A 14,325-nucleotide genomic window follows, 5' to 3' on the forward strand; every position below is an offset into this window, starting at 1 on the left:
AGTGATATTCAATCATGATAAAAACATATATATATATATATATATATATATATATATAAGTTGATATTATGCTAAGATATTATTTCTGTCATTATCCAGTAGGTCCCTGGTTTGGTTCCCTCTACGCATCTTTCTTAAGAAACCAATTACTATTTCTTTCCAGAAAACAGATTCGAGTTGGTATATAGAGGCCCAATGCTTTTGGTGTAATCGAGCCACACTAAATAATATTAGCTTTTATAATAAGCTCTGAAACGCTAATCATGTTGGATGGTGTAGCAGTCATCTTTAATTATGTCCAACAATTTTAATATGATATTTGATATGTTGCCTTCTTGATACTGAGGCATTTTGAATTAGCTGTACAAACCTTTGTCTGCAGGAGAAAGAGATTTAGAAGAATTATATTAAGTAATGCATATGTAACAGTGTATTATACAGCAATATATATGTTTTTCAAAATGTGGGCTTTATATAGGATGTGCGCGACTTTGTAAGAATGTAAATGTAATATTTATTTTTATATGAACTACTTCGAGTTTTAAAGTTTAAAGATAACTTTGGATGCTGATTACCCAAGACAATATGTAAAATTTATTAATATCATATATCGTCGAAGGTCACAAATAAACGTTACTGTCATTGAAAAGTAAGCACTCTTTTAATTTATAACTGTTTCTTTGTAAATATTATTTTAAAGTATGTTCACCAATGATTCGGAAATGTGATGCGTAATTGCACCACGCGTTTTATGCAAACCTCATTAACAAAATTAATGCAACAAGCATATATGAGTCATGTTTGTTCGTCAAATACCAAGGTCACAGGTCATTGTCAAAGGTTAAGTACTTCGGCTGTGTTTCCGTTTCACAAGTGTATATAAGACGATGCGGTGCTCACACTTATCAGAAGGCTGTATTTAAGACAAATTCAATATATTAAATTCTGGTTTTGTGGCGCGTGTAATTCGAAACATTTTACTGCAAGGGTGAGTTAACTTAGAACATTTAAATACATGTGCAACGTGTTTTATCTTAGTTTTCGTAATTGGTAATAAATGGAGAAATAATTTATTTTATTATGTAACTTTTGAAATTGTGTAATTTGAAACGGTAAGCTAACTATATAAATCTCATTAAAAATGTAACGCGCCTTGTTTAAACGTGTGTCAAATTATCGTATCGTAGTTTTGAGGAAAATGTTTCTGTATGAAATTTTACCGCATAATAATCGGTGAATATCACTGATTGAATTATGAAAAATATAAATATAATAACCATACTATGAACTCAACCACTTAAGTTAGTATTTTATGTGTGATTTCTGAAGTAAAAATAGCGTGATGTTAGTTAATGTTTAATATCCTTTAACATATTATTATGTGTGAACTATATTATACACATGGTATGAAGAGAGGCGTTTGTCGGTTAGCTTTAATAATTTAGAAGATTAGTAAATATAAGAATAATGGCATGAAAAGATCTATTTTCTAACGGCACCAGACGTAAAGTCATAATTATTGCCCATAGCCGTATCGTTGTGTTGCCCTTGGCTCACATGATCATACTCGTCGCCAACAGGTTTAATATGGTTGTAAATGTTGTCTGAGTTTTCCTTTCGCGAGTCATTGAATCCCTTGTTAGTGTAACCGTAGTCGTTGTTATCTTCTCGTGAATCATCAATGCCCGCGGAATTGTCATTCAAATCTATCTCTTGATACATATCTCCATTATCGTAATCCAATTCAAGCGCATGTGCTGTTCTTATTGGTGGTGAGTGTCCATTGGTTTGTTGCTCTGATACAAAGTAAGCATTTCCATCTTGTGGAGGCATGTCATGAAACGGCCGATCACCTTCTTTCTCCAGCACAAAGTAGGGATGCACTTCTTTTTTGAAACACCGTTTCTGTTGCCAATATTTGGTTGCTTTTTTCCTAGAACAAAAAAGTCGTGTTCTTCTGTTGGAATGGCATTGGTAGCGCTTATCTGCTGCTCAAATCCGTCATTTTCAAACACAAAGTAGGCACGGGCCTCTGAGTCGTGGTTTGTCTGTGTGATATTCTTATTTTGATGTCTAACGTCTATGTTTGCGACGGGATTATACTTATCAGCGTTATTTGTGCAAGTTCTGGCGTTTTGCAGAGCAATGTACGTTTGGTTGGACACAGAAGGTCCTGGGGTTTGGTAGTATGCGGTTGGTTTTGATTTCACCCTCGCTAACGATATGTGGTGGTTAGCGTCTCTGTTTTCCAATTTTGGACTCTTTGTGTGTTCGAAACACAATTTCCTGCTACAAAATATTAAGATACATCTTGTGTGGCGTTTTATCTTCAGTGTTCGGAAAATGCAAACAAAAAGCATAAATCATTATGCAGGTATTATATAATGTCAATTAAAATGTATTATTGTGTTCGTTAACATATAAATAGCTGATTATTAGGCATCACAGAAGTTATGGGCCGTGCTTACAAGATGTTGTGTTAAAATAGTCAAAAACAATAACATATATTTAATATCAAATATCATGGAAGCGAGTAGAAACTTACCTGTTCCTGAGGACTAGGACAAACACAACAGCAGAGACAGCTATTGCGACTGTAACTGAGACCCCTGCTGCTGCAGCCGTAGTCGTAGCTCCTAAACATTCAATATTTAGGAAAACATATCCGGCTAAGTGCTAGTTATAACTGTAATAAACAACGGCTTGGAGTTTCAATGCGTAGCAATTAAATAACGATGACGATAACCTTAGTGGTTTGATTATAAACATCGTGCCGACACCACGTTGGTTATTATCCGAATAACCGACACTATGTCGTACATTATTTTGAGTTTTCCACGGATGTTTATGATTTGACTGTATTACATCAGACTTATTATAACATATAGAAAGTCCCTTTTCCGCGAAAAAACATACACATATGCGTGTATGTGACGTCAACATCAAATTAATGCACAATAAGGTTGGCTTTATTCGTAAAACGTAAGCATCCAGTCAATAATTCAAGCGACACCATATATATTATTAAACATAGTGAAGCCAGTATTCGAAACAAAGGCCAAATTCACCAACCATAACCATTGTCTTTAGACATAAATATTAAAATTGCACATAACTCATGCGGTTTTTCTGTGCTGCATATTGATGAAATTATTTGCACATTGTTATTTCGGGCATTTAGCACGTTTACATTACTAAAATACTTTTCTAAATATTACTCCGCCCATGATTGTTTGTCGGGTAGCCCATACCTTGTCTATATGAACGAGCTTTGTATATTATTGTATGATCCATTACACACGAAAATAGCATGATTAATTAGAAAAGCAAATATTTCTATAAATGCCGTTGCTAAACTTAATATATACGCATACCATCTTTATTAGCCTGTTGTTTTGAAACGGTAGATTGACCGTAAATGGCCGACAAAGAAGTTGTGGATTGATTAGGCTTCGGTGACGTTGTAGTGTTGAGCGATATGGCGTTCGTACTTGTTGGGGAGGTGTTTTGTGTTGTATGTGTTGTCACAGGTTTGACCGTTGTTGTTGGCCTTTGTGTTGTTCTTGACGTTCTTCTTAAATGAGTTTGTGATGCTCCTTGCAATATTCAATAAGAAAGCAGCATTCATACTATAATGTAATATTTGTAACAATATAATTATGCATTATTAGTTGTATTATTCGAACGTTAGATCTACTGGAAAGAAACAAAGATATCGCCCTTGGTATATACCGACAATGAACATGTGAACATGGTCAAAGTTGAGCTTAGATTTCATTTGTTTTTTAAACAAAATAAAAGAAATACGAAAATGTGACAGTTAAGCTTTACATACCGTAAAATAAATGAAATGTACATAGTGTGTTGTATATTTAATGTTCATATTCATCCATAAAATTAGTAACATATGCGGAATAACTGTTTTAACATCCTTATATTACAATTGGGAAAACAGTTATGTTTTACAGCCAAAACCGTATAGAATTTAACAAGAGTTTCAAAAATTCCCAAAGTGACAATTTCACGCATATGTTATTCTTGTGAAATATTCTATCAAAAGCCACTTGTGTGCTTATTTTTGCTGGTGGCATTTCCTTCTAAACTAATAACTGCAAATCGATATTAAAATTATACACTATAAGATGTATTTAGTAGTATTGCATCTATTGTTTATGTATCAATAATATGTTGATAAGTGTACATCATAGCCGGTGAATTAGATATGTTTGTATCAGCATAGATTTATGAACAGTTATTCTTATGCTGATATTGCTGATGTCTCTGTGTCTATTTGATGTATGATATATTCTTTTATTAACTCACATAACGAAGAAAAGCGATGATACTTTTAAGTAAATGCGACGTGTGTGTCCAAGCACTAAACTCATACAAAATAAAGAAGATTTCGAAAGTAAGCTTTTAAACTTCGTATGTTGTATTGTTTCATTTTTCATGTCCATAATGTTGTTCTTGAACAGTCTGAGTTCAATCGGTTGGTTCTGTATATGTGTTATGTATATATGGTTTAATTAAAAGTGTCGTGGTTGTACACACTATGAAGTTTCTGTCAGTGAACTACACAAACCAAATATGCGTAGCACAATTAAAATATCAAAAGTGTACTAACTTCTGTTAACAGGCATACATATGCATATCCAGAACAGAAATGATCGTTCATACATCGGCATTCTGTGTTAAGTACACACTAATTTACATTCCTAAACCTTCGAGTTAGTTTATTTTCTATCCGGATTTAAAAAAAATGTGAAACTTAAATACGGAAAGCTTTGTTAATGGTGTCAACTGTTAATTGTAGTGAACTGACATCGATTTACACTGTTAAATGCAAACTAGGTTCCAGCTTTAATTTCTGAATCGCATTTCATATAGTGAATGAACAGAAGACAAAGTTAGAGATTGTGTTGTTTGTTTAATTATTTTTGCGTTAAATTAATGTCATTATGTGCACAGGAACATTGCTCTTACCTCTGAATTTAATAGCTAAGGTTTAATTCTACAATCACCATGTAGTAACGTCAGGCAGGTTTACGATTAAAACATATAACGGATCATATCAGAAATTTTATTTCAAACAGTAACTCTGCCAAGGACGGTCCCAAGGCCGTATAAAAAGGAGGAGGAGGGTTGGGCGTAGGGATAGCTACCATACCCTGTTGAAACCTTATTGCTACAGAAACGCCGAACAGATAAACAACAGACATCACGGACCTTGGAGAAGGTGGACCTCCAGCTGGAGGAAGTATGAAGCTGGACGGTGAAAGCCATTGTCAACTGGAAGCCATCAGGTCGAAGACCATAATCTCCACCAGGACTACAACCACCATCAGTACATGGAGTGTACGAACCACGTACGAATACGGGAAGACAGCACAAGTTGCCGCAGAGATGAAGCAGTTCAACCTCACCATCCTTAAAATCAGTGAATCAAGATGGACTGGCTCTGAGCAGAAACAACTGACTTCCGGTGAGTTACTGTTGTTCTCATGGCATGAGTAGGAGGATGTAGCATACACACAGGGAGTAGCCCTGATGCTTTCCAAGTTGGCACAGAAAGCGCTCATCGGGTGGAAAGGCACACTTGACGGCCTATTTCCTAACAAAGAAGAAGATTATCAACGTGGACATAATCCATTGCTACGCTCCGACGAACGACAGTAAAGAGGAGGAGCTACTCAACAGGCCAGCTCATGCGGACCCAACGGAGATTCCGCAAGCTTTAAGCGATCTGCCAATCAAGGGCCGCACTCGCACAAAGGAAGAGATCAGCAGCGTCATCAATCAATTAAAGAACGAAAAATCTGCAGGACCTGACAACATGCCTGCAGAAGCGCTTAAGGCTGACATGGATACCAGTGTGGTGCTACTTCACCCCCTCTTCAGCAAGATATGGGAAGAAGAAAACATTCCAGCATACTGGAAATAGGGTTACCTTATCAAGCTTCCCGAGAAAGGCATCCATAACAGGAAAGGTGTTTAATCGCATCCTGCTGTACCGAATAAAAGACGCAGAAGACCCAAAATCTCCGTGACCAACAAGCAGGCTTTGAAAGGAAATATTGTACACGGATCAGATCGCAACTCTGCGCATTGTTCTGGAACAATCACTGGAGTGGAATTCGCCGTTGTATGTCAATTTCATTGATTATCAAAAGGCGTTCGACAGTGTTTTCCGGGTGTCACTCTGGAGACTTATGAGACACAATGAAGTGGATTGATAACTTCAAGGAGCTACTCAACAATCCAGCTCCTGCGCCCCCAAAGGAGATTCCGCCATCTATAAGCGATCTGCCAATCAAATGCGGATGTCCCACAAAGGAAGAGATCAGCAGCGCCATCAAGCTATTGAAGAACGGAAAATCTGCAAGACCTGATAGCATACCTGCAGAAGCGCTTAAGGCTGACGTGGAGACCAGCGTGGAGCTACTATTCATGATTTACAGCAAGATATGGGAAGAACAAGAAATTCAAACAGAGTGGAAAGAGTGTTACCTTATCAAGCTTCCCAAGAAAGGCGACCTCAGTTCCTGCTCGAACTACAGAGGAATCAAGTTGTTGTCCATCTCAGGAAAGGTGTTTAATCGCAACCTGATGAACATAATGAAGCACGCAGTAGACCCGCAATTCCGTGAAAACAAGCAGGCTTTCGAAAGGAGAAATCATGCACGGATTAGATCGCAAACCTGCGCATCATTCTGGAACAATCCATGGGGTGGAATTCGCCGTTGTATGTCAACTTCATTGACTATAAAAAGGCGTTCGACAGCATTGCCGGGAGTCCCTCTGGAGACACAAGGCTGCCTACTCTCACCTTTCCTGTCCCTGATGGCCATAGACTGGGTAATGAAGACATCGACGGAGCAGAAGCGGAATGAAATTCAGTGCACACTCTGGAAACATTTGGAAGACATTGACTTATATACCAAATAAATGCAGGACAAGTCAAACATAGTAGCGAACTACGAATCTAGACTGGGCCTTACCATCAACATAGGGAAGAAAAAGGTGTTCAGGACCAACTCATCCAACAACACACCCTTCACAGTCCAATGTGATGCGCTGGAAGAGGTGGACAGCTGCACCTATCTCGGCAGCATTCTGGACAACCAGGGAGGTACGGATGCAGATGTCAGAACCCGAATCGGCAAACACGAGCAGCTTTCCATCAGCTGAAGAACATTTGGGGAACAAGCGGATTTGGCATCACAGCCAAGATAAGGCTCATCAGTACTATCGTAAAGCAAACACTCCTCTATGGAGCAGAGACCTGGAGATTCACTGTCACCACCATCTATAAAATACAGGTCTTCATTAATAACTGCCTTAGGAAGATCGTCAAGATCCGCTGGCCAGACAGGATCTCCAACGAAGAATTATGGAGAACAACAAAGCAACAGCCAGTTGAAGAAGACATCCTTCAGAGACGTTGGCGGCGAATAGTCCACACCCTGTGCAAGCCTGCATCCAATGCGACAAGGGAATCTGTCACATAGTCCCCCATCCCAGGGTAAAAGGAAGAGAGGTAAGCCGAGAAACACCTAGCGCCTGGATCTGGATGCAGATGCTTAGCAGATGTGCCAAACATGGGGGCAGCTGGAGAGAATCGTCCAGAACCGAGACACCTTGAGAAGCTGGTTGGCGGCCTATGTCTTATATGGGAACTCAAGTGAAGACGAGATGAGATGATGTCAATTATTTCAGTCTTTACTAATAAACATGTCAACGCTAGATATTACTAGCAGTGTCATATGCATTATGAATATCATTACTCGTTCTTCTCACTTAAGCTACTCGTGTTATTCCCACTTAGTACACCATATTTCCCCATAGCTGCAAAATTAACGTATATAAGTAAGAAATAAGTATGCAGGATTAGTTAAGGACAATCTCGAATCCTCATTAAATACAGAAAAGTGTGCAAAGAGCTAATAAACTTCAAGTTAATTAACACATGCACGAATAATTAATATCAAGTAATGTAAAATACTGATTTAAATAACGAATATGTTTAATGAACGAATGTACACGCAACTTATATCTTTATAACAATTATTGTTGTCGCGATAACAACAGAGTATATCTTTTCCATGATACTAGGTGTAACATGAGCTATATGTATTCTTTTTTTATTTATGTAGCTAAACATTTGGCTTTATATAAAACATTCCTTAACATCTGAACGTTATATGTTGTACGCCTGTACGAGCCCCCATTTAATGTAAATCAGACCTCGTTATCAATACAACAAAACAAAGTAGCATAATTTTGGGCAATGCGTAAATATATGGTGTTTCAATAACTACAATCTACTCACATAAACATATAAAGAAAACAAAAACGAACCAATAAATACCAATCCTGATCCCAGCTCAATCACTTACTCTTGCAAAATAAGTAATAACTTCGTTATATCGGCATGTATCAGTCCAAAAACACTCTTCATTAGTTTAATTTCCGGTTGATAACCACATATGATGTCGCCTAACAGATTTGTATACTATAGGCAGAACTTGTCCGTATTGTATAATTAACAACTAAACATAAACATAGGAAATAGAGCGAACCAATAGAAATACTGTTTTTAATTTATCTTGTTGTGTTCAAAGACGTATAATTAAAACAACCCCGATCAACCCCGAGCACGAAATATCGCTATATTAAATTAACTAAAATGGGTGATCGAATGTAATTTGTGACATGTACCTCAAAACCTTGTATTAACATCCTTTACACTAAGACGCCGTTAACCAATTTAGAATTGTTAAAACCATTAATAATGAAAATATAATAAAGATATGAGAAAACACTCCGTGCTATGTTTTGCAGCATTACGAACGACTAATGTTGAATAATGTTAAAACAACGACGTGCAAGATTATTTCAATCTGTCGCAATAATGACATTATCAAACCGCAGAATGAGAGGGAGGTCACACTTCAATATAATAGCGTTTTGTGTTGAAAAAGTATAATTTCTTTTCGGGGTTTAACTTTCCAAGTAATAAAGCGCAATTTTATAAGTAGTCATATGGAACGATCGCACATGTTTAGTTTATACTGAGTATATGTTTCTTAAAGAGCCAGGGCGCGGCGGACTAATGTATTAAGCGTGTTTTACGACCGAATGTATGTGGCCTTGGCTTTGTTGGTTATTTGTCAATGTGTAAGGATCATACATTGACCTTTTTAATACAAAGTAAACATAAGCTTATTGTATTGTACACTGTAACGGCATCATGTGTGATAATTGTCAATATGTTGGTGAAAATAGAAGTATAGTGTATGTCTAATTCACTATATCCGCCGTGCACAGAAAATATATTACATTAATAATTGTTGCCATATTTTATGTCAGAAAATATAGGGAACGCAATGGTGTTCCGTTCTATAAAATATATAATATATGAATTTAAATGCAATCGAAAAATTAGTAGTATTTTTTCACTGGTAATGACAGCAATTATCTACAGTATGATAACGTCATCTTGTTAGGTTTCGTGATGTGGTTTGTGGTTATTAATTTGGAAACACCCCATCTTATCATTGTGAAAAAAACAACGCTGGCCAATTTATCAAACCAACAAGTTTCATTCAAATCATAACGGTTGATATTAAAATGAACGAGTTTCGAATGGATCAGCTTTGTTTTGTAACCAAAAAATTGACACGACATCATCAAACTTTAGCACATGTTAGAATAGGTTTACTCAACACTAAAAAACATATGCGTTCGTTCATAACTGAATATGAATGTTTACAAGGTGATGATGTGTCTTGTAATTTTGCAGACTGAGGGAAATGCTGCTATAATATAGGTACGTGCATGTTATGCATTTTGTCGTGCACTAACCCTTTACAAATATGTTGCATGTTGGAATTATATATTGATACTAAGTAAATACAGTAAAACTGTGGCTGTATGATGTTTAATATTTACCTTTGGTGCGCATGTCAATGACCTAATGTTCTTTTTTCTCTCAATTACACGATACCTTTTTTCATGACATAGTCTTTGATGTTTGATCTTACCTTGAATCCGGGTTTAAACCAAAAATGCATACCCTTTCCGAAGTGTCATAATTATTGTGTGTGTTTAAAATTGTAATTGAGTGAGTTTATTTCGTGGGACCATATCTGTGTTTTTAGTATCCATATATTCGCACATCAGACGTAACTGGTATGCATGTCACGTAGGTTGCTTTATAACAAACACTTTACCATCACAAACGAAATATGTTGACAAACATTATCTTTGTTCTACTGTATCACTGATCTAAAGACTGAGTTACGACTAAAACATACATGAACTAGACATTTTCTTGAATAATGGATATGCAAAAAATATAAACTATTCATTCATGGTGTTACTGAAGCAGTTATTTTTATTCATAACAGTTTTGTTATTGAAATTGGTAAATCGATGAAAAGTATGTCTAGGTATAAAAAATATTAATTAAAACAATGTGTGGATACAATTTAAATAATTAGTGTAGTCTTCACATACATTGTTAAGCAATGCTCCTAAATTAATATACATTGGCATTCGTATTAGTTTTCACATATACCGAATATTAATTATCCGACTTTTAACATTGAAATAAATCAAGCTTAACTTTCATCGGATAGGCCACTAACGGTCCAAGAAACAGCTTTCCCATGTTATACCAGACCAACATATAAATATACAAATTTGCCAACTCAAACATAAACAACCCATATAATTCAATTATATCCGGAAAATAAACAATCAAAATGAAGGATTACTTAATTTATTTCGTATTAAATAATTATATCAAAGCATGTGCCGTAATCTTTAAAAAGTCGTGTTGTATATATTAAAACGTTACTACAAAATACGATAGCTGTATCCGCCATGAGGATTTCGCAAGTAAAACAATAGCAACAACAACAAAAAAATAATTACAGAAGAGTTGAACTAATAAATATAAATTACCTTCGGTGAGCAGGCATGTATAAATGCAGATCCAAAACATAAATAATCGTTTATAAATTCTCATTTTATATGTATCAATACATTCACGCCAACAGGTCCTTTTTGAAATGCGATTTTGTTATGGTATACCTGAATATTTAAAACGTAAAACCATAAACAAGGAAATTTTGTTGGATGTATCAAATGAAATGTGCGAAGTTAACTTCCCGATTCAGCGGACAAATCGTAAATACTTTACATCGGTTTATACTCCTTCGTGTTTTGTGCAAACATAAATTATTCTTTAGTTTCTCATTTACATGACATAGAGAGGATGAACAGTTGGTATAAATACGATTCTTGGTACAAATTTCACTGGAAGGGAAACTGCAAAAGTGTTACCCCAAATATTGTATAATTGATCCAATTAATGAATTATAAGAAATAAAAGTTAATATTGTATATCTTCCAAACGTTATTACATAGTAATATACCCCGATGAATCATAAAGCTCGTATTGAAACAACCGATGCATGTTATCGAACACGTACTATCCTATTGAGTCTTAAACACATTAAAAACAAACACATTTGTAAACACGTTGTTTACCAGCGTTATCGTACGCCGGCAAGTTGATATATTGAAAATATTATCAAGATAAGATTGTTACATCCGTGTTAGGTTTTGCGATAGTATAGTCCAATACCTGAGAGGTATAGAAAGGATGACTCGTGCACAATACTTTAAATCACATGTTGGGAGGTATTCAAAAAGATGAAAGCGTATGAAGGGACAGTATTCGCCATAACTGTCATTGGTGTTACAAAATAGAATTGAAAATTAAATGTTAACTAATAAAGTAATTAAATAACTTTAAATAGTTTAATTTCGCAACGATTCTCATGGAATGAAGCAATAGTTATATAGTTGAATTCGCACATTTATTAACAACGATTGCTAAAGTATTTCTTTATATGGTGTGTGTGTGCATAAAAGTTGGTTTTATTATATAGTAGTCACCCTGTTGGTATTTCGGTCTTTCCTGTATATCGGAATGTTTAACATTTCCGTTTGCTCACTAAATTGTAAATGTTGACCGGGTTATGGCCCATTTTCTTTATCTTAAGCCAGGCATGTTTTCAACATGGTATATCAAGAAAAGCGTGGATATGGTTTTCAAATGCTGATTCTACAAATGCTAGCTATATTTAAAAAAACGATTTTCAGACCGATAACTGCTATATTCCACTTATTTATATTAATGACGATGGGAAATTATTTTGTTACACGTTGTATTGTAATAAAGCAGAGTTCCAGTTATATAACTATTAAAGTGTTTTCGATTCAAATTTCTATAAAGACATAGTTACCATAATCTATATCAGCAGGTTTATATCAAACTCAGAATGGATACACTTATTTAAGTTATTTATCTGATGTATTTGTGACTTCTTATAAAGTATGTCAGTATTTTTTTTATTCAAAGCATTTACAAAACACTAGAGACGTTTTGGTCTTTAATTATAAGATTTATCTCATACTCAAATTATATTGAATTGAGTAAAAAGTCCGAGCTTATGATCAACAGGGGCAATACAGTGTTTATATGAGTATAAATGGAAACTGTTCTATGTATTTATCGACATGCTTGTGTGTTCTATTTATCATAGATTTTCTAACGTACTCTCATATTGACTGTCCGTTTCTTTTGTGCATCAGATCTCATCGCCGATGTGATCTGATGCACAAACCTTAGAAATTACACCATGAAAATGTGTATAAGATTTAAGATTCATTAATGTCACAATTGTTTGGTCGTTAGTTATGTTATCATCGTTCAATGCTCAATCGTTTTGGTCTTCGTATATATAGATTGTAACATACAACGAAATTGAGTTCGTTAGAAACAACAATGTTCGTTATTATTTTAACTTCATTAATTTATCCAGAGTCGGAATAAAACTTAAACCTTACCAGAAGTTCAATGTCAGCATACGCTAAATCAAATGGCCGAGGATTCCTGTTACAAAACGTCGAATTTTCACACCAAAATTGTTGTACATGTAAAAGTATTTATCTCATAAGAAATACAATGTATACCGATCAATAACATGACATTTCGGGAATATTACAAACATTGCTAAATACATGTAAGATACACAGACTAACTTTGTCAATCCGTCTCTAAAGAAACCTTTTCCTAAAACTACTTGGTAATTCACTCGTGAGACAAAAAACTACAATGCAACACCTGCATATTGTCTGCATGGATTGTATGGCCCTATCATTAACTCTTGTTATATAAACCTTTTGGTGTTCACGTAATGGCTATCGACATTGATCTTTAAAGTTTGCTCATCCGACGTCCTATCATATGAATCTTAGAAGCATCCTCCGGCAATTGCATGTTTAAACTATGCATGTTTTGGGTAATATAATCGTTTACTTTGCTGTTATGGGCACCTGCATCTATATCAAGTATACGGTAATTGACAGCGTGTTCATGGTTGTCATTAATGATAGCATAAACATGTTCAAGCATTCCTTCGCATGTTTGGCAGCTTTTGTCTAATGTTCGTGTAACATTTTGTTTTCTAAAACAAATATATATTTAACATAAATAAAACATGTGACATAACAGAAACTAAGAAAGCAGCACATATCAGGGATACGTTTTATGCCGACGTGCTTAGTGACCACATGCTAAAACACTATACGTATACATGTGTTTAACAGAAAGGACAATCGTTTGCATCAAGTTAATTTAGTAGGTCAAACATATAGCAACATTGGATAATTTTACTATGGCACTACACGTGTGTCATAAGGATATACGTTTATCCAAGTAAGCTCGTTTTTAAATTAACAGTTCTCATACCCATGTTCTCGTGTCGCAATTATGTTAAGGTGACATGCCAATCTTTTTAAAACCCGTAAAAACCATTTATTTATTGCATTTAGTGCATATAAAGACGTTTTATCATTTCACTTCGATTCAATCACAGTGTTATTAGCGAGAACGAGTTTGACAAAGTCGCGAGTTTTCACACATTCCGAGCCACTAGCTATTTCATTCAAACCTGTAGTGACGTCAATTACACCCGTGCGCAGTGCGCGTGCTATCAATGCGCATGCACTCAATAACGAACCGGCGTTATAGGGCTTCGGATGTCATAACGTTTGCAACTTAAGTTACTAAGAAAAATTAATAAAAATGGAAAATGACAGTGATAATGACGAGTTTTCTGTTGAACCTTTTATGTTTGAGCCTGAATTAAGTGACAGTCCGTCTGATTTATCTGAATCTGACTCGGGCAGCGAGGAATCGTTTGCCGATGCTCGAGATGAACATCGTATTGGGAATACGGATTGGTA

General features: G+C 35.5%; 1 protein-coding gene across 1 annotated transcript; it reads right to left on the bottom strand.

The window, feature by feature from the left end:
* Positions 1–1,343: 1,343 nt before the first annotated feature.
* Positions 1,344–11,106, bottom strand: LOC127860462 (uncharacterized). Its single transcript, XM_052398544.1, has 4 exons — positions 10,972–11,106; positions 3,375–3,596; positions 2,546–2,636; positions 1,344–2,289 (listed from the first exon to the last, which is right to left on the bottom strand). The coding sequence occupies exons 1-4, from the start codon at positions 11,033–11,035 to the stop codon at positions 1,764–1,766; spliced, it is 903 nt and encodes a 300-aa protein (XP_052254504.1). The 5' UTR covers positions 11,036–11,106; the 3' UTR covers positions 1,344–1,763.
* Positions 11,107–14,325: the final 3,219 nt, after the last annotated feature.

The sequence above is a fragment of the Dreissena polymorpha genome, chromosome 15 (genome assembly GCF_020536995.1).
Source record: "Dreissena polymorpha isolate Duluth1 chromosome 15, UMN_Dpol_1.0, whole genome shotgun sequence".
NCBI lineage: Eukaryota > Metazoa > Mollusca > Bivalvia > Myida > Dreissenidae > Dreissena > Dreissena polymorpha.

Bases quoted from the DNA above. Each gene is read 5' to 3' on its own strand.
- LOC127860462 (XM_052398544.1), bottom strand. From the start codon at position 11,035: ATGAGAATTTATAAACGATTATTTATGTTTTGGATCTGCATTTATACA. The intron at 3,597-10,971 runs GTAATTTATATT...GAATATTGCAAG, and splicing joins TACATGCCTGCTCACCGAAG to GAGCATCACAAACTCATTTA. The intron at 2,637-3,374 runs GTATGCGTATAT...TTGAATGTTTAG, and splicing joins ACAACAGGCTAATAAAGATG to GAGCTACGACTACGGCTGCA.